Source organism: Boleophthalmus pectinirostris, unplaced genomic scaffold (genome assembly GCF_026225935.1).
Source record: "Boleophthalmus pectinirostris isolate CB_2022bp ecotype Guang Dong unplaced genomic scaffold, ASM2622593v1 HiC_scaffold_23, whole genome shotgun sequence".
NCBI lineage: Eukaryota > Metazoa > Chordata > Actinopteri > Gobiiformes > Gobiidae > Boleophthalmus > Boleophthalmus pectinirostris.
Window position 1 is genome coordinate 18692728 of NW_026571207.1, and position 19584 is coordinate 18712311.

The 19584-nt window shown below is 37.7% G+C and overlaps 5 protein-coding genes and 1 pseudogene across 5 annotated transcripts; all 6 read left to right on the forward strand.

The window, feature by feature from the left end:
* The first annotated feature begins 227 nt into the window (after positions 1–227).
* vgll1 (vestigial like family member 1) lies at positions 228–2483 on the forward strand. Its single transcript, XM_055159291.1, has 4 exons — positions 228–354; positions 524–727; positions 794–1138; positions 1616–2483. The coding sequence occupies exons 2-4, from the start codon at positions 538–540 to the stop codon at positions 1651–1653; spliced, it is 573 nt and encodes a 190-aa protein (XP_055015266.1). The 5' UTR covers positions 228–354; positions 524–537; the 3' UTR covers positions 1654–2483.
* Positions 2484–3983: 1500 nt separating this feature from the next.
* On the forward strand, positions 3984–6937 carry tmtops3a (teleost multiple tissue opsin 3a). Its single transcript, XM_020923600.2, has 4 exons — positions 3984–4365; positions 4687–5015; positions 6255–6488; positions 6554–6937. Exons 1-4 carry the CDS (start codon positions 3984–3986, stop codon positions 6773–6775), a joined length of 1167 nt encoding a protein of 388 aa, XP_020779259.2. The 3' UTR covers positions 6776–6937.
* A 940-nt stretch (positions 6938–7877) lies between these two features.
* Positions 7878–9335, forward strand: cd40lg (CD40 ligand). Its single transcript, XM_055159384.1, has 4 exons — positions 7878–8228; positions 8369–8396; positions 8467–8574; positions 8652–9335. The coding sequence occupies exons 1-4, from the start codon at positions 8004–8006 to the stop codon at positions 9011–9013; spliced, it is 723 nt and encodes a 240-aa protein (XP_055015359.1). The 5' UTR covers positions 7878–8003; the 3' UTR covers positions 9014–9335.
* Positions 9336–9795: 460 nt separating this feature from the next.
* Positions 9796–12657, forward strand: LOC129410558 (zinc finger MYM-type protein 4-like; annotated as a pseudogene).
* Positions 12658–12659: 2 nt separating this feature from the next.
* On the forward strand, positions 12660–14616 carry LOC129410744 (zinc finger MYM-type protein 4-like). The gene is made up of 2 exons (XM_055159672.1): positions 12660–12753; positions 13170–14616. Exons 1-2 carry the CDS (start codon positions 12686–12688, stop codon positions 13408–13410), a joined length of 309 nt encoding a protein of 102 aa, XP_055015647.1. The 5' UTR covers positions 12660–12685; the 3' UTR covers positions 13411–14616.
* A 3267-nt stretch (positions 14617–17883) lies between these two features.
* Positions 17884–19369, forward strand: LOC110158999 (tumor necrosis factor ligand superfamily member 15-like). The gene is made up of 4 exons (XM_020923562.2): positions 17884–18234; positions 18375–18402; positions 18501–18608; positions 18686–19369. The coding sequence occupies exons 1-4, from the start codon at positions 18010–18012 to the stop codon at positions 19045–19047; spliced, it is 723 nt and encodes a 240-aa protein (XP_020779221.1). The 5' UTR covers positions 17884–18009; the 3' UTR covers positions 19048–19369.
* The last annotated feature ends 215 nt before the right edge of the window (positions 19370–19584 follow it).

A 19584-nucleotide genomic window follows, 5' to 3' on the forward strand; every position in this document is an offset into this window, starting at 1 on the left:
ATTGTGCATGTCATAAAAATTGCAATCTGATGCCAACATAACTTTGTTAGAGTCTGCTTATATCCTTTAGTCCCATTAGATATGAACAACTGGATTTAGGTTTGTTTGAGCTAAAGGAATGTATTTATAAGGTGTCATTTAGCTTCTGGAGGAACTGGCAGGTTAACATTCTGCTCATAGCTGTCTGCATACAAGAAGCATCACACCCTTTCACTGTAAGCCATATAGTCAGTGTTCAGCTTTAAGAGTGTGAACCCATTGGACTAATGACGTGGATACATTTACAATAGATTGTTCTCCTCATGTTGGCAAACAGGGCCACTTAGGTTCATCTTTATACAAACATCAAACCAGGTAAGAAAAATTGGCATGTTAAATTTGTGCATGTGTCTATATCTAGATTTTTCTTCAGCATAGACTAGACTGAAAGTTTTAATAGAGTGATTAAAATAGTGTACATAATAAAACTTAAATTATGTTATTAGAAATGTATTAAATAATACATAATTTCTGACCTTTTTAGTGGCAGATGACCCAATGGAAGACCCAACAGAGAATCCAATAGCAGTGAAGGTGGAGGAGCACTCTCAGAGTCTCATTCTGACTTATTTCCATGGAGACAGCAGCAGTATGGTGGATGCACACTTTAGCCGAGCCCTAAACAAAGCCACTAAAGCAAAGGCACCTGCAGGCAAACCGAAGAAAATACACAAAAAGATCAAAAAAGGTATTTTCTATTTAAACTATAAATAAATAGTTCTTTATTGCCTACAGAGTATTTTATCTTTTACAGAGGATGTCAGAGTTTTTCAAAATACCTCTGCAGACACATACCCGGAGCCACAGGTTCGACCGGTAACAGAGCACCTTGTTTCTTTTAACCCTGCAGAAGAGTTATGTGGCCCGTGGCACACGTTTCCCAGCAGGACAGGAGAGGGGTCGGCAGGGCCGCCCAATGGCTGTTCACTGTCCCCTAATGATCTTAGTGCAACAGCACAGCACTGCTCTGCGTCTTTGCTCAATCTGTTACACACTGACCGCACAGATATGCCCCCCAGCCTGTCTTCCAGCTCCAAAGCCGAGCTGCTCCCAAACTGGATGATGCCACAAATGGACCCTTCCACTGTCTTTGAACCTGGTAATTCAACTCTCACCTTACCAATATCAGTCAGGTTTGAAAATGGCTAACATATACATGAATTATATCACAAGTCAGTGAGCAGTTTTGCCTAGACAAAAATTGTCCTCAATGATGACAGGAACTACAGTACTTTCTTTAAAATTACAAGGCAGTGGTGCATTAATATGAGTCTGGCAGATATAAATTTAATACCAAGTTGTAATGAAGTGCTCTTATCTGATAAAGTAATGAGTAAAGAGTAATGTAATGAATGAGACTTTTCTTCAATTTGGCTGTATTAAGCATGTTAACTCTGTTATACACTGTATAATAGACTGTATGCTTTTGCACACTATATACATGTATATGTATACATGTGCATACTGAGAGATAAGAAAACACCAAATACTAACTGTGTTAAACTAGTATTTGTTTTCATTTTTTTTCTGCTGAAAGTTGGTTACATTTTTAATAGTTTGACTTTCTATGTTTTAGGACGCCGTTTAGATAAGAAGGATTTATACTGGTATTGAGGAGAACCATGAGGATCCCCAGGTTGACAAACATGTCATATTATAAACCCAAAGACTCGGACTGGCTAATAACATTGCTTCAGCACCTGCCTGTCTAAAGTGGAACAAGGTCTTGAGGGAACAGTCTCTGGTAAACCAGTTTGTCTGCTTTCACATTCCAACAGTAAATCACTGTAGGTCTTTTTATATTGTGTCAAGATGAAGGGATTTAGTTTGAGCCACCTGAGTGAGTGGGCCAGTAAATTATAATACAGTATTAAACTAAACATTGAACACTGTGAATAGGAAATACATTGTAACTTTACCTGAAGGTACACTGTGTAATTTATCTGGTGGAACCCTGGTCTCTTTGGAGATGTTATTGCTTTGTCTAGATTAGAGTGTTCCACAGTTTGGCTTTAAACGTATCTACTGCCATGGAAACAAGCATGTAACACCGCCAGACCATATATCTGATCAACCCTGCTCTCAGCAATAAAGTAATTTTAAGGTATTTTGGAGCAATAAGAATACCTTTAATGAAATAAATGCTAGAGAAATAACAACTCCATGGAGGTGACACACCTGCCACCAGAAAATCTATATAGTACACCTTTAATGATATTGTCTGTATTTAGAGTTTACCTGTATTTTTTTACACTGGGGTTTATGAGATTATATTTACACAATTGTATCTCTTCACACACATTCTCAACTGTGTAATTAGAAATGTAATGTAACGATGCCCAATGTGATTCTATTTATCTTGTGTAATATATTGTGTAAAATTATTAAATTTACATGTGTTGGATATATATCTCATTATATTATCATCAATACAAACATTATAAACTGAACCGGGTGTTTTTGTTTGTTTGTTTTTATTGTTTTCATTAATGATGAATAATTAGGAAGGTCTAGTGCTGTTTAGCTAATCATTCACTACTAGAATATTGATAAATGACAGAATATGCTGCAACTATTGGCCATGATATCTGCATTGATAACTGACATGTTCAAGATGTGATCAATATCTTCCAGTATGCCAATAAAGACGGTGCAATCAATATGACTAAAGGTAAGGACAGGGCTAATCAACGGTAAAGGTAAACATCAGTTTTGTGTGTTATTATAACTTATTCTTCGGCACTATGAAATTAAAGGTGCACTAAGGAATTTTTCTTGTGGTGGGTCTGGCACCTAGCCAGGCAGGCGCCACCTAGTGCCATTTATCTTCAGACAGTTAGATCTATTTTTCTATCTCACAGTAGGAATGCATATTGTCCAAGGTATACAGCACCTTTAGTTGAGTAAAAGCAAGATAGATAAGGTTAATGCCATGCTTCGAAACATTCCAGGCAAAGCATACATAGTGCCCAGAACATTTTACATAATTTGATTTAGACAAACTTTATTGATCCACAAGGGAAATTATTTGGACACAGTAGCTTATATATCACAATATAATGTAATATATTATAATAATGAATTCTAAATAAGTAGCAAAAATAGCAAAAGACTTGTGTCAAATAAGGCATAATTATATTGCTTTGATTTCTTGATTTTCAAACATGTAGTGATTTTGCCATAAACAGATATTTTGCATCCCCTCACCCACATTGGCCTTGGCAGAACATCATAAGAAAGCAAAAGTCAGTTGGCAATTTCTCAGGCATCAGGCACTAATTCCTCAGCTTTCTTTGGCATAACCAGAGATGGATGGTTGGATTCCAGTTGTGCATGTGCATTGATGACCACTTCTTACCTGAATAAGACAATGACAGCAGCCTGAGGGTTATGTGCTGTGTGTGTTCAACTGCACTTTTCAAAACTGGTTGAGGTGCACAACAAAATTAATGCGTTTTATAATCTTCATTTGTAGCCTCTCTCCATGGAATCACTCATAAGATGAAAATGCTGAGGTAAAAACAACAACAACAACAAAACTGTGAATAAAAACAGTACAATTGGACAAAGTGGGCACTTCTGGAGCGTAACGCTGGGATAATAAAATTGTAATTTCCTCTTGGACAGTCACATAATCAGACCGGTACATGTCATGAAATTTGAATAATGCGTAAATTTGATTCACAAAACGAAATTAACTCAGCACAATCGCCTTGAAACGCAGCATCTGGAAAAAAAAGTGATTTGATCTATTTACACAAGCATTTGGGGATAAAGGCATGAGAGGCTGAGAAAGGCTGAGAAAATCTATGGAGGGTCCTGTCTGGTTAGGGAGGGTAGCTGTCGTGTTTACAGCTTGACAGGGCACACAGGTCTCCCCCATTCGTTCTGGTCACAGCAGACCCATGTGCCTCTCGCCTCTCTTGCCCTCTTTGCCCATTGCTATGGTGGTCCACATTCGCACAGGCTACAACCTCTCCGCAGACAGCCAGCCCTCCCTGAGCAGCAGCACGCAGGACGCGACTCACAGCCCGGGTAAAGACCAGGGCCATGTGGGACTGAGCCAAACCGGACACAACGTGGTAGCGGTTTGCCTCGGATTCATCCTGGTAGTGGGGTTTGTCAGTAACTTTTTGGTGCTTCTCGTCTTTGCCAAGTTTCGCACTCTTTGGACCCCCATCAATCTGATCCTGCTAAACATCAGCCTGAGCGACGTGCTCGTGTGCGTCTTTGGGACTCCGTTCAGCTTCGCCGCGAGTCTCTACGGCAGGTGGCTCATCGGGGAGGTCGGCTGTAAGTGGTACGGATTCGCCAACTCTCTATTTGGTGAGTTGTAGAGAAAGCTCGTGAATGATGAACTACATCATTTTCATTATTCTATACTTAAAGCAGCATTTTACGCTACTAACTTTGACATGATGATGACAATTCTGTGATGACTGTTAGAGCTTTATGGAGCCTATTATTTTGTTTTTCTTTTATTTAGGGAGGGTAGACCTGCAAAACATACTTCTAGTTTGCTAAAGACTTAATTGACGTTTAATTTGAACTCCATGCCAAAGTACATGGCAAGAGCTGATGAAAACTACACAAATATACTTCTTTGAAAACATTAGTTCTAACTTGGACTTGTTTTTCCCGTATGAGGCATTGTGTCCCTCGTGTCCCTGGCTGTGCTGTCCTACGAGCGCTACACCACGGTCCTGAGGTGTGCCCTGGTGGACCTGTCCGACTTCAGACAGGCCCGGCTCTGCGTTTTGGGCTCTTGGCTTTATTCTCTACTGTGGACACTGCCTCCGTTTTTGGGCTGGAGCAGCTATGGGCCAGAGGGGTCAGGCACCACATGCTCTGTCCAGTGGCACCAACGATCAGTGGCCAGTGTCTCATATGTGCTGTGTCTCTTCATCTTTTGCCTGCTGCTGCCTCTCCTGCTCATGATCTATTCGTATGGACAAATTCTGGTGGCTATTAATAGGGTAAGTCAACTCCACATCCATTGTGGACTCTCTTGGTAAGATCATATGACGATATGATATCAAGACAAGTTTCTCATGTGTGCCCCCACAAATGAGGAAGCTTGAGATGGCAAATAGGTAACTGGTTATGACCCCGTCAGATGGCAGTGACTCATCAGGCTGCTGTGCACAACCATTAAACCGGCCAGTTGATAATGAGGGAACTGACTTGCTGTCAGTCTTGTCACATAGTGTTTTGCAGCTATCAACAGCTCATATTTAAAGAAGGGTGAATCACATTTCTGTAAGATTGTCCTCCCTCCTGTCTGGAGATGACACTGCGCCTCAGGGCTTTGACTCCTGCAGCTGCTGTAAGGGGCTCAGATGGTGTGCCCACATTCCAGCTGAGAGCCCCACCTATTTCCAGAAGCTCATTAGACTACACAGCTCTATGACCAGCCATGTCAGAGGGCCATTACACTCAACTCAAGTCATAGAGCGTCACATGAAGATAAGGTTACATTATGGTTTACTCATATTGTACTTGTATTATCTTCTGCTTGTTGTTATAACTGGTTGGTCAGTAATTTAAAACTCACACCTCTTGACATTTCTCAAGTTAGTTGTCCAAAATGTCATCTCCTGTAACTGTAATCCCACAGTATTACCAAATAAGAGTAAAATGAAAGAAAAAATGTGTTGAATTGATTCCCTGAAATAATTAAAATAAATCTTCACGTAACACTGCCAGGATGCACCACCAAAGCATAAAGCCCAGATTGAAATTAGAGGTTGAAGAGGTGAAGGAGCTACAGTGAGAGCCCCGCTGATGCACTAGCCCTAATTACTGGGCTCATGAGTCACGACACAGACTTAGGTTAGCTCATAGCTCATGGTGTGTGAGACAGTAAGACAGGAGGAAACAACTGGTTCAAAATATAGGCTTAAAAAAGACCAGCAAATTCCTTTAACTCATGATCAGACAAATCATCACATCCCCACTGAAGAGACATATAGTCTCCATCACATGCTGCCTGTTATAACTTTGTCAGTTTATATAATGTGTCCACTTTTAGCCATCAGATGGCGCCATGCAAGCATTCTTTGAAATATTAAAATTATTTGTACTCATGGCGATTTTTTTTATACTGGTAGTAGTAGCAAAAATTCTCCCTAACTTCAAGCTAAAATATAAACAAATAAAAACAAAGTGAAGGGCTTTAAAAAATGTTTTATTAAAACTCGCTGCTTGAGTTTCAGGTGGGTAAGATCAACGTGCTTTCAGCCCAGCGGAGGGAGCAGCACATCTTGCTCATGGTGCTGTCCATGGTGTCCTGCTACATGTTCTGCTGGATGCCCTATGGCATCATGGCTCTCATCGCCACATTTGGTCGCTCTGGGACTGTGTCTCCTGTGGCAAGTATAGTGCCCTCCATTCTTGCCAAGTTTAGCACTGTGGTTAACCCTGTCATCTATATCTTCTTCAACAACCAGGTGAGAGAGGAAATAAGATGTCTTATATTCCTGTTGCTTAGATCTGATAGAAGATGTTTCCTTAGTTTTACAGGTGTTTTGTGGCCTTCATAAAGTGTCAAGATGATCCAAATTGTGCTCAAGAAGAGGGACCTCCAATTCCAAAGAAGCCTTTCACTGTATTGTCTCCACTGAATAGACAAACCTCTCTGAGCTCCACACAACTGCACCTCAGCACACTTAAACAGGCCTCTGTTTACAATGGGCGGACTGAAAACCACACTATAGTTGTTCACTATACTGCATAAAACTTCATAATACTTCAGAATATTTTCATGCCATTTTTTTGATTGTAACTCTTATTTCCTTTAACTTTAGACTAAATTTATTTCAAATGAGACAATGAAGAAGACATAACTTGTGAAATGGACTTTTAACTATTCTATAAGTGCTCAGAAAAATTCTGTATCAAATACCCCCTATATCTGCCCACTGCTGTGGACTTGCTAGAAAAAAAAAAGAGTTGAACAGGAAAGCAGGAATGTTATTAAGTTGTTTTAGAGAAATATTGCAGCTTATAATGAACAAATAATAATTACTGTTATACAAAACAAAGAACAATATATATATATATATAAAGTGTTATTCATCGTACCATACTTTTTTTTTTACCATTACAACTATCCAAATTTCACTTTTGTTTAATTATTCAACTCTAACTTAATTGTTCCCTGTGATCATCTCAGTATCACTGTACCATGTGAATAAACTCTTTCTCATGAAGTCTATTCAGGTCAGTCTGGTTTGACAGAAACCTCAGCAATGTCTGTTTTTGAGTAAATGTCCCACCACAGCTGAGCTGGCGTGCACAGGTGAAAAGTATTATTAAATGCTCCTATTTTTTTATCTTTATTTATTTATTTATTTATGTAATAGTAGTATATAGTATATCTTCTTTATAGTAGTAATTGTATATCTTGATATCTTGATTTAGAGCAAATTATGTCAGTCAAAAAAACATGTTACAACATCTTTAAACACATTTAAATTAATTAGTTTATGAAATAATTACAAATTTACAGAAACAAAAGTGCAGAAACATCATTTAATTATTTGGATGTTTACATAATACTTTCCCCTATTTAATTCATAATTAGTTTTTAACAATAAAATTGTATATTTGATATTCAAATTTAGCATATCACAATTGTATTCATTTTTGATCATCTGCCTTTAATGTATAGTTTTATGTTGTGCTTTTTGTAAGATTTTCCAGTTCTCATTAACAGCAGAATATGCTTGTATAGTGAGTGCATTTTGTTGTGTGGTTATAATGAAAGAACATCTGTAAATAGAAGAGTTCTTAGTAATGCAAAGGTGAAGCGTGCAAGCAGAGGAAGGAAGAACATATGAAAGCCTTTGAAACATGTATGTGCACACAGAAAGACTTCATCCTTTCCAGGAAGTCAAACGAGAAAAACTGAAGCATCTTAGAGCAGCACTCTTGAAGAGCCTCTTTGCACCTCCAGCTCTGCTATGATCAACACGTACCACAGCAGCGTGGCCCCTCCGCCGGTGCCCCCGCGCCTGCACAACTCCCGTAAGGGGCCCCAACCTGTGCTCATCCCCACCACAATGCTGCCCCAGGGCCACAGCAGGACCGTCATGTGCTTCATGGTCACAGTGGTGCTGTTCAATCTGCTTCTGTCCATACTGGGCTTTATCTACCTGTACACGAATGGCATACCACAAAGAAAACAGGTATGGGAAATTCAGCTCCTTTATAATAAAAATTGCTATACAATTTCAATACATTGTGATACTAGTTTTAAGTATGTTTGTTTGATCAATTATGGTCTAATAGCTGATGTGACCACAACCTGACTATCTGGTGTTTTTAGGATATGCCTGTCTCATCTGCTGAAGCAAGTAAGTGCTAACAAAATGGTTCACTGGATTCTCATTGAGTCCCAGATTCAACATTTGTTATTTTTTCCAGAGTTTTCTATGCAAGAGCAGCACAGCCCCCATGTCGAGAAAAGAGAGTCACATAGAGTTTTTGCCCGAATGAAGTTTCAAAGGCCAACCACGCCACACAGACCCCAACGTAATAATCTCTTTTACTATAGACTTTCCTATGAGTATGCTTTATTTTTACTGACTATAGGTTTATATTTTTTTTAGGTGGACATCTCAAATGGGACCTCAAACACAGTCAATACAGCCAGCCATACATTAACTACTACAACAGCAGCTGGCTGACCATCGAGAAACCCGGAGACTACTTTGTTTACTCAAGGGTGACTTTCTCCAAAAGTCACTCCTCTATCCCCCTTACCAACAGAGTGCTGTGGAGGAAAACCACAACGGATAAACCCAAATCTATAATGGATGCATTTTGCCTTACAATATCCACTTTGTGCACAGCCACTGCAGAAGATGTGATCAAACTGGAAAGAGGCAACCAGCTGAGTATATGGACTGAGGACATCTCTCTAGTCCGGTATGATGAAACAGCAACAGCCTTTGGATTATATAATCTATGATGGTGCCAGAGAACGTAAAATATGGACTCAACTGTTGAATCAATTTTGGACTTAAGTTATGTAAATAATTATTTATTGAATTTAAATATAGGTTAGTAAAGATTCCTCACTTTGGAGAAGCAAGAATTAATTATTATTTTCTGTCTTTCAACTAACCGTCCGCTGTTTAAAGTATCGCCTGTTTAAGACGGTACAGACAATAGTCTCACAGGAATAATTAGAACAGGATGAAAAATGCATTCTAACATTCACCTCTTACATTTCAGAGTATTGCAATTGTTAATTTATTTCTGTAAATAAATAATGTTTACATTTAAACATATATTTAAAGTTGATCCCTTTTATTGTTACTTTTATTACAAAGCCAGTTTTTATCACAGATGTTTTGTGGTTTATGCAGTCTCTCACCCCACTTATTGAAAATTGTCTGTACTTTAAGGAGCTCATTGCATCCCGTAGGAAGCGATTCAGTCATGAACCGCATACAGCCTCCCCATGGATTAAGCGACACCATGGAAAGATGTATATTTTTAAAATCTCTCAGATGGGCATGTTAATACTGGCATTGACATCAAGCTTGGGTGTTCTAAAATGCATTTCCATTGCGGATGTTCAGCAGTTACCATGGACACAAAACTTAGATGAAAAGTTATGAGAAAGTCTAAAAACTGATTTAAACAACACATTTTCAGGAGCCTGTGATCAATATGAGCGTTCATGGTCTTGTTTAGGTGTCACCAAAAATGGTAAGAGGGGCTAAATTTCTTTTTTTCACAGAATCATTGGAGTCATTGTCCCAACTAAGACAAATGGCCCCTCGTGCCCCATCACCTCCTGCAAGACATCCTCGGAAAGCCAGAGAGAAAAGACGGGTAAGATTCAGATATTTTTACTTTTTTTTAAAGTGATAAAAAAAAATTTGTTTAATTTGAATTACTTGCAGTGATCCAAATTTATTCCTCACTTACCTTGTGCATTCCTAATGTCCTAATTATTCACCGCGATGAGTTTAAAGTGCTTATCACAACTTTCAGAGTGGAATTTTGCAGTCATGGCAACAAGGATGCTAACAGCACACTTGCATTACTTCCCGGGTCCATAAAATTATTGTACCTAAATCGTATACCTATGAATGATCTTTTATTTTATTTTATTTTATATATATTTGAAGGGTCGTAAGCCAAAGCGGTACACCAAGTCCCCAGAGCCAGAGGTCCCCAGCGCCCCTGTTAACACAGAAGTGACATTGAAAAGTGAATACGGACTGAACGCCTGGAAACAATGGGTCCATTGGAGACGAAATCAACCACAGCTACAGAAACTGCGCATTGGCTGTAAATAGAAACTGTGTTATTTACATTATTAGAACTGTCTTGTGTTTTACATTTGTATTTTTACAGCTCGCCCCTTTGAATTGAAGGAGGATGTGCTCCAGTGCACCACAGCAGAGCTCAGTATGAGTCTGTGTTTCTTCATGTCTGAAATTAAACGTCCAAATGGAGAACCCTATTCCCCCGACAGCCTCTACTACCTCTGCCTCGGCATTCAGAAGGTAACAGAATACTCTCACAGTAATTTACATGGTTAAAGGTGTATTCTGTAACGTTTTCGTGGGTTTCTGTCAACTGCTTGTCCTCATGGAGATACTATTGTTATTTGCTCAAATGTTCAGCTGGTTTCAAAGGTAGTCATCTATTCAAAGCGAGGAGTTATGGCCTGAAAATGTTTGAATGATCACAATAAATGTATCTGTATCGTGGTAACAGATATCTTTAATGCTATAATGTAAAATATTCCTAACAATACGATCTTCATGGAGACAAGCACATGGCAGACATACCACCAAGAAAGTTCCATAATGCTTATTTTTAACTTCAGCCTTTAAACCTGTACGCTCTTATTTCCTGTTTTAGCACCTGTTTGATAATGGTCGTGTGGAGAACATCTTCATGGATCGGTTCTTACAGTCGATTTTCTGCAGATTTCACAAAGATGTTGGGAGACTTCAAACCCATCGTCACATCCAGCGGTGAGTTTTACCTGCTCATTTTGCAATCATTAAAATGTTTTTTGTATTTTATTTCAATGTTTTTTTTCTTTAATGTTTCAGTTTGGTTTAATAATGGTTCTGATACAGATCAAGATCATTCTAAAATTATTCAGGAAATCTCTTTTTCCCCAATTTTTATGATTTTTTTTTTTTTTCTTCAGTATCAACGTGTTTGAATGACTGTGTAGACAGATTATTTGTTCAACACAGCCTAAGTCTTTTAGCACGTGAGAGCAGGCCTCTAGTGTTGAAAAAAACAAGCTGAATTCAATGTGCAGGTGTGTTTGTGAATGATAGCTGTTTTAAAAAATGTGCTAAAAAGATGTAAACCTTTGTATCTTCTTTCTGTATTTTGTTAACAGGTTATGTGCAATGTCTCTCTTCACGTGTCCACCAGTCTCCATATTTGATTTGACATTAAACCCTTGTATCTTCTTTCTGTATTTTGTTTACAGGTTACGTGCATTCCCGTGTGGAGGAGTCATTCATGTGGGAGTGTAAACAGTTGGGGGCATATTCCCCCATCGTGCTGCTGAATACACTGCTTTTTTTCTGCTGTAAACACTTTGGCTTTCGGACGGTGGAGCAGCATCGGCAGCTCTCATTCGCTCACGTCATGCGCTGCACAAAAACCGACCCCAGCAACAACAAGACCACCTTCCTCCGCTTTTACCCTCCTGTGCCCCAGCACGTGCTGCCACAAGTGCCCCCAGCAGCAGGTATCACATGTTGCAAAATAAAGCTGTGGAAATAATAGTAACCTTGATTTGATAGAATTGCAGGCTCCTTTGACTATAAAAGCTTGCAAAAACTTATATTATACAAATCAACTCTTGTGAGCTTTAAGCCATGTTAGAATGGTGATAGCTCATGAAAAACATACTTTGAGTTGTGTTTTGTTAGTCTGTCTACATCTCCAAAGCTCAAAATGCTGGGCAATTCCAGGGCTGAAATTATCCAAATTATTCTAGTGAAGGTGTATGGAGTTTAAAACCACAATGGAGAACTTCCTGTATTACCACATGACATCACAAGGTGGAACAGAGTGTTTTCTGTTTGAGGGAAGAATTCAGTCTAAATATTCAGGGTTTGTGTGTTAAACATGTGTGAATGAAACAAAACACAACACAACTCCAGGTATGTTTTGATGTGGAAACAACATTATAAAACAACCTTAAAAGACCCACAGCAGTGAAACTATGAAACTACTTGGAAGCAACATATGAATATGTGAATGTGTATCCTACCATTAGATCCAAAACAACCATTGGCTTAAAATCTTGAGTTTTCTATTACTTACTATTACTATTACTATTGTTTAAAGGTGCTCTTTTTAACTTTTTCAATTGAGATGTTAATGCTTTGGACCCAATATCAGGACTTTTCTTTAGTACCAGAATCAAGTTTGAAGTTTAGTATTTTGACAACAGTAAGTGCCATTTTAAATGAATGGCATAATCGAGTTTTGCAAGTTTTCTAGAACTCAAATCCATAAATTGCCATTTTATTTTTTCAGAATAATAGATCATTATTAAATTGTTTGACTTTTTTTTGGTCAGATACAGATGCACCAGCGCCAAAGAAGCGGAAAGAGCGAGGACCCAACAGAGGAGGTGCTAGAGATGCCTGAAAACTCAGAGAATCCTCTTCGATGTCCTGTCCGACTTTATGAATTCTACCTCTCAAAATGGTGAGACTTGATGATGTATTTGACATCAAACTCTATAGAAGCCTGAGTTATATCTGTGGTGCACTCTGTTCATCTGTGATATGATCATTTGAAACTGTTTAAGAAAATAAGGGTCTTGTTCTGGTTTGGTCCTTGTTTGAGCCATGGATCTATAATAATAATTGGATAAGACACGCACCCTCTGTCCTGAGCGAGTTTGACTAGCTCTGGAGCTGCAGTACCTAAGAAAGAATTCTCCCATAGAGCACAATGCATTTCTATAGAGACAAGCAGGCGGCGAACTCTCCACTAGCGCACCTTTAATTGATGCTACAGTTTTTATTTTTATTTTATTTTTATCCCACTGTTTCCTTTCATTGTTGAATAAATTGTGCTTCATAACTTAATTTCCCAAACCTTTACTTTTTTCCTCTCAGTTCTGAATCAGTGAAGCAGCGCACAAACCTGTTCTACCTGCTCCCAGAGCGCTGCTGTGTCCCGAACAGCCCCCTGTGGTTCTCCTCCACACCACTGGATGACACCACCATGGAGTCTATGCTGGTCCGCATCCTGTCAATGAGAGAGCTGCACCCCAAATACAACAGTAACCATGGCAACGACAATTTTGACTCCCTGGACGACAAACCGTACATACCAGAAGAGGAGGATTCGGAATGACGCTGAAGATGCTAAATCGGCTGACGTGGCAAATCCGGCTTCTGTCTTTTTGTAAATATTTCTATGGACAAAAAAACATTTATGTTGTGTTTTTACAAGATGAAAAGAAAAACCGGTCAAGTTGCACCAAGGATTCGTAATGTTGATCTACACAGAACTGTCAAAAAGGACAATTTGACACTACATTTTCACAAAATTTGCTGTTTTTTGTGATTAAAATCTGCAGTTTATTCTTTTTCGCACACAATCATTTTGATTTTTTTCATTATTTTCAACTCTTAAATCTCTTGTCATTTCTTTTTTTCCAATCATTTACAGAGTTTCGCAGTTTATCAAGTGTCATTGCACATATTTAAGCACAAATAGCCTTTCCTGTTCAGTTTATTAAGGTAAATCCATATCTTTTAAAATGTCTATCAAGTCATTTTCAGTGACATAAATTGCTGCAACCTAAAATACTACTGAAATACTACTGAAAATAATACTAAAATAATACTGTAGCTTTCAATTTCTATCAATACTTTCTCATGTGGGGTTACTTGCCACCATAACACAATTGCACAAGAAAAAATTATTTGTAACGGTTATCAAAACAGATCAAAACTAATAATATGAATGGAATTATTAGTTATATTTTATATTCAGGAGTTGCCTTGGCTAATAACAAGACTTTTAAACTCTAATTTGAAGTATTTGGAAGAGATATGCTAAAAACAAGGCTATATTTCTATATTGTCAGAGCAACAGCCTTTATTAGGTCTCTAAACCAGATGCCCTCCCAGATCCACAATTTTAATTTTGAGGCTTTACTACTTTGCCTTTGCCACTTTGATTAGTTTTCATATATTTTAATCACTTAATTTTTTTTCTTCCTTTTTTTAACCAAACATTTATTTTTGTTTTCTTTTTATAACCACTTTATAAGCTTAATTTAGTTATCATTTCTTAGATCATATCTGGAACCCATCTCTAGCCATGGTAGAGTAGATACTGTCTAGGAAACACTGTATATTTTTGCCATTTAAGAAATTAATCGTCTGAAAAGCTCTCGCACAAAAGTATTGAATGTAAAAAAGTAAATGCGGACATTGTCAAGTAATTCACTGAAGGATCTAAATGTTTCTCTCCATAACATAAGACTGTTCTCCAATGTGAGTCTCCATTTTCTATTGTATGATCTTTTTCAATAAAACACAAAACAAGGCTTATTACATTTATTTCAATTAAGATATGCTAGATATCCCCTGTTTATTATTAGAAGAATACAGTATATGTGATCTCCATCAAAATTGATATAAATGAACTGTGCTTAAAATCAAAGACTGCTTTAAAGTGCACTATGTAACTTTGGTTGGATCTGTCACCTTGTTTCTATGGATATATCATTGCAAACAGCTCTAACTTACATTTATTAAATTACGGATAGTTTTGTAGTTCAAAAATATCTAGAAAAACAGGCATTCTCACTGAGTGGGTTCGCCTCTCCACAGACCTGACCTGTAACCTGGTCTGGTTTGGTCTCCATGACGATAGAAAGGTTTAATAACAAACTGTGAATGATTCCCGACAAAGCAATAACATTTCCATGAAGAAAAGCATTAGACTGACCCATCAAAAATGTTACACGGTGCACTCTTAAAAAACAATTTAGCTTGGACCATTTTGGACTTATCAAATAAATGCTGTAAGGGGAGGGATTTCAGACCAGTTTTGTTTTGCATGGTGAAATGGGTACAACACTTAGCAACAAGAATGTTCAAATGATCATTACAATTCAATACTATGAATATACTTATGCAATACTAAGGACACAAAATTGTCAAATCATACAGTTAATATGGCTTTTTATGGATAGTCTCCACATTCAGACTAACTACACATTAACGGATTTTATTTAAACTTAAAAAAAAACTGAAATCAGTGCAACAGGTGAAACAGTATGACACTTTGAACTATAAAAATAAAAAAATAATAAATGCAACATTANTTCCAGAAGCTCATTAGACTACACAGCTCTATGACCAGCCATGTCAGAGGGCCATTACACTCAACTCAAGTCATAGAGCGTCACATGAAGATAAGGTTACATTATGGTTTACTCATATTGTACTTGTATTATCTTCTGCTTGTTGTTTATAACTGGTTGGTCAGTAATTTAAAACTCACACCTCTTGACATTTCTCAAGTTAGTTGTCCAAAATGTCATCTCCTGTAACTGTAATCCCACAGTATTACCAAATAAGAGTAAAATGAAAGAAAAAAATGTGTTGAATTGATTCCCTGAAATAATTAAAATAAATCTTCACGTAACACTGCCAGGATGCACCACCAAAGCATAAAGCCCAGATTGAAATTAGAGGTTGAAGAGGTGAAGGAGCTACAGTGAGAGCCCCGCTGATGCACTAGCCCTAATTACTGGGCTCATGAGTCACGACACAGACTTAGGTTAGCTCATAGCTCATGGTGTGTGAGACAGTAAGACAGGAGGAAACAACTGGTTCAAAATATAGGCTTAAAAAAGACCAGCAAATTCCTTTAACTCATGATCAGACAAATCATCACATCCCCACTGAAGAGACATATAGTAAAATCTTTGTATGACTCTAACTCCATCACATGCTGCCTGTTATAACTTTGTCAGTTTATATAATGTGTCCACTTTTAGCCATCAGATGGCGCCATGCAAGCATTCTTTGAAATATTAAAATTATTTGTACTCATGGCGATTTTTTTTATACTGGTAGTAGTAGCAAAAATTCTCCCTAACTTCAAGCTAAAATATAAACAAATAAAAACAAAGTGAAGGGCTTTAAAAAATGTTTTATTAAAACTCGCTGCTTGAGTTTCAGGTGGGTAAGATCAACGTGCTTTCAGCCCAGCGGAGGGAGCAGCACATCTTGCTCATGGTGCTGTCCATGGTGTCCTGCTACATGTTCTGCTGGATGCCCTATGGCATCATGGCTCTCATCGCCACATTTGGTCGCTCTGGGACTGTGTCTCCTGTGGCAAGTATAGTGCCCTCCATTCTTGCCAAGTTTAGCACTGTGGTTAACCCTGTCATCTATATCTTCTTCAACAACCAGGTGAGAGAGGAAATAAGATGTCTTATATTCCTGTTGCTTAGATCTGATAGAAGATGTTTCCTTAGTTTTACAGGTGTTTTGTGGCCTTCATAAAGTGTCAAGATGATCCAAATTGTGCTCAAGAAGAGGGACCTCCAATTCCAAAGAAGCCTTTCACTGTATTGTCTCCACTGAATAGACAAACCTCTCTGAGCTCCACACAACTGCACCTCAGCACACTTAAACAGGCCTCTGTTTACAATGGGCGGACTGAAAACCACACTATAGTTGTTCACTATACTGCATAAAACTTCATAATACTTCAGAATATTTTCATGCCATTTTTTTGATTGTAACTCTTATTTCCTTTAACTTTAGACTAAATTTATTTCAAATGAGACAATGAAGAAGACATAACTTGTGAAATGGACTTTTAACTATTCTATAAGTGCTCAGAAAAATTCTGTATCAAATACCCCCTATATCTGCCCACTGCTGTGGACTTGCTAGAAAAAAAAAAGAGTTGAACAGGAAAGCAGGAATGTTATTAAGTTGTTTTTAGAGAAATATTGCAGCTTATAATGAACAAATAATAATTACTGTTATACAAAACAAAGAACAATATATATATATATATAAAGTGTTATTCATCGTACCATACTTTTTTTTTTTACCATTACAACTATTATCCAAATTTCACTTTTGTTTAATTATTCAACTCTAACTTAATTGTTCCCTGTGATCATCTCAGTATCACTGTACCATGTGAATAAACTCTTTCTCATGAAGTCTATTCAGGTCAGTCTGGTTTGACAGAAACCTCAGCAATGTCTGTTTTTGAGTAAATGTCCCACCACAGCTGAGCTGGCGTGCACAGGTGAAAAGTATTATTAAATGCTCCTATTTTTTTATCTTTATTTATTTATTTATGTAATAGTAGTATATAGTATATCTTCTTTATAGTAGTAATTGTATATCTTGATATCTTGATTTAGAGCAAATTATGTCAGTCAAAAAAACATGTTACAACATCTTTAAACACATTTAAATTAATTAGTTTATGAAATAATTACAAATTTACAGAAACAAAAGTGCAGAAACATCATTTAATTATTTGGATGTTTACATAATACTTTCCCCTATTTAATTCATAATTAGTTTTTAACAATAAAATTGTATATTTGATATTCAAATTTAGCATATCACAATTGTATTCATTTTTGATCATCTGCCTTTAATGTATAGTTTTATGTTGTGCTTTTTGTAAGATTTTCCAGTTCTCATTAACAGCAGAATATGCTTGTATAGTGAGTGCATTTTGTTGTGTGGTTATAATGAAAGAACATCTGTAAATAGAAGAGTTCTTAGTAATGCAAAGGTGAAGCGTGCAAGCAGAGGAAGGAAGAACATATGAAAGCCTTTGAAACATGTATGTGCACACAGAAAGACTTCATCCTTTCCAGGAAGTCAAACGAGAAAAACTGAAGCATCTTAGAGCAGCACTCTTGAAGAGCCTCTTTGCACCTCCAGCTCTGCTATGATCAACACGTACCACAGCAGCGTGGCCCCTCCGCCGGTGCCCCCGCGCCTGCACAACTCCCGTAAGGGGCCCCAACCTGTGCTCATCCCCACCACAATGCTGCCCCAGGGCCACAGCAGGACCGTCATGTGCTTCATGGTCACAGTGGTGCTGTTCAATCTGCTTCTGTCCATACTGGGCTTTATCTACCTGTACACGAATGGCATACCACAAAGAAAACAGGTATGGGAAATTCAGCTCCTTTATAATAAAAATTGCTATACAATTTCAATACATTGTGATACTAGTTTTAAGTATGTTTGTTTGATCAATTATGGTCTAATAGCTGATGTGACCACAACCTGACTATCTGGTGTTTTTAGGATATGCCTGTCTCATCTGCTGAAGCAAGTAAGTGCAACCTAACCCTAACCCTAACCCTAACCCTAACAAAATGGTTCACTGGATTCTCATTGAGTCCCAGATTCAACATTTGTTATTTTTTCCAGAGTTTTCTATGCAAGAGCAGCACAGCCCCCATGTCGAGAAAAGAGAGTCACATAGAGTTTTTGCCCGAATGAAGTTTCAAAGGCCAACCACGCCACACAGACCCCAACGTAATAATCTCTTTTACTATAGACTTTCCTATGAGTATGCTTTATTTTTACTGACTATAGGTTTATATTTTTTTTAGGTGGACATCTCAAATGGGACCTCAAACACAGTCAATACAGCCAGCCATACATTAACTACTACAACAGCAGCTGGCTGACCATCGAGAAACCCGGAGACTACTTTGTTTACTCAAGGGTGACTTTCTCCAAAAGTCACTCCTCTATCCCCCTTACCAACAGAGTGCTGTGGAGGAAAACCACAACGGATAAACCCAAATCTATAATGGATGCATTTTGCCTTACAATATCCACTTTGTGCACAGCCACTGCAGAAGATGTGATCAAACTGGAAAGAGGCAACCAGCTGAGTATATGGACTGAGGACATCTCTCTAGTCCGGTATGATGAAACAGCAACAGCCTTTGGATTATATAATCTATGATGGTGCCAGAGAACGTAAAATATGGACTCAACTGTTGAATCAATTTTGGACTTAAGTTATGTAAATAATTATTTATTGAATTTAAATATAGGTTAGTAAAGATTCCTCACTTTGGAGAAGCAAGAATTAATTATTATTTTCTGTCTTTCAACTAACCGTCCGCTGTTTAAAGTATCGCCTGTTTAAGACGGTACAGACAATAGTCTCACAGGAATAATTAGAACAGGATGAAAAATGCATTCTAACATTCACCTCTTACATTTCAGAGTATTGCAATTGTTAATTTATTTCTGTAAATAAATAATGTTTACATTTAAACATATATTTAAAGTTGATCCCTTTTATTGTTACTTTTATTACAAAGCCAGTTTTTATCACAGATGTTTTGTGGTTTATGCAGTCTCTCACCCCACTTATTGAAAATTGTCTGTACTTTAAGGACTTAAAGATTTAAGACATGTTTAACCACTAAGGGCCAAAAACATTAATGTAGCGATACTAGGGCTAGAAAGTTTATTTGAAAAAATGTATTTATTT

What these genes read in the sequence shown, in the direction of transcription:
- vgll1 (XM_055159291.1), top strand. Translation starts at nt 538, where the DNA reads ATGGAAGACCCAACAGAGAATCCAATAGCAGTGAAGGTGGAGGAGCAC. An exon ending in ACACAAAAAGATCAAAAAAG is followed by an intron (nt 728 to 793) that starts GTATTTTCTATT and finishes TATCTTTTACAG; the next exon opens with AGGATGTCAGAGTTTTTCAA. An exon ending in TTCCACTGTCTTTGAACCTG is followed by an intron (nt 1,139 to 1,615) that starts GTAATTCAACTC and finishes TCTATGTTTTAG; the next exon opens with GACGCCGTTTAGATAAGAAG.
- tmtops3a (XM_020923600.2), top strand. Translation starts at nt 3,984, where the DNA reads ATGGTGGTCCACATTCGCACAGGCTACAACCTCTCCGCAGACAGCCAG. An exon ending in TTCTGGTGGCTATTAATAGG is followed by an intron (nt 5,016 to 6,254) that starts GTAAGTCAACTC and finishes CTTGAGTTTCAG; the next exon opens with GTGGGTAAGATCAACGTGCT. An exon ending in ATATCTTCTTCAACAACCAG is followed by an intron (nt 6,489 to 6,553) that starts GTGAGAGAGGAA and finishes ATGTTTCCTTAG; the next exon opens with TTTTACAGGTGTTTTGTGGC.
- cd40lg (XM_055159384.1), top strand. Translation starts at nt 8,004, where the DNA reads ATGATCAACACGTACCACAGCAGCGTGGCCCCTCCGCCGGTGCCCCCG. An exon ending in GCATACCACAAAGAAAACAG is followed by an intron (nt 8,229 to 8,368) that starts GTATGGGAAATT and finishes TGGTGTTTTTAG; the next exon opens with GATATGCCTGTCTCATCTGC. An exon ending in CACGCCACACAGACCCCAAC is followed by an intron (nt 8,575 to 8,651) that starts GTAATAATCTCT and finishes TATTTTTTTTAG; the next exon opens with GTGGACATCTCAAATGGGAC.
- LOC129410744 (XM_055159672.1), top strand. Translation starts at nt 12,686, where the DNA reads ATGCCTGAAAACTCAGAGAATCCTCTTCGATGTCCTGTCCGACTTTAT. An exon ending in GAATTCTACCTCTCAAAATG is followed by an intron (nt 12,754 to 13,169) that starts GTGAGACTTGAT and finishes TTTTCCTCTCAG; the next exon opens with TTCTGAATCAGTGAAGCAGC.
- LOC110158999 (XM_020923562.2), top strand. Translation starts at nt 18,010, where the DNA reads ATGATCAACACGTACCACAGCAGCGTGGCCCCTCCGCCGGTGCCCCCG. An exon ending in GCATACCACAAAGAAAACAG is followed by an intron (nt 18,235 to 18,374) that starts GTATGGGAAATT and finishes TGGTGTTTTTAG; the next exon opens with GATATGCCTGTCTCATCTGC. An exon ending in TGTCTCATCTGCTGAAGCAA is followed by an intron (nt 18,403 to 18,500) that starts GTAAGTGCAACC and finishes TATTTTTTCCAG; the next exon opens with AGTTTTCTATGCAAGAGCAG.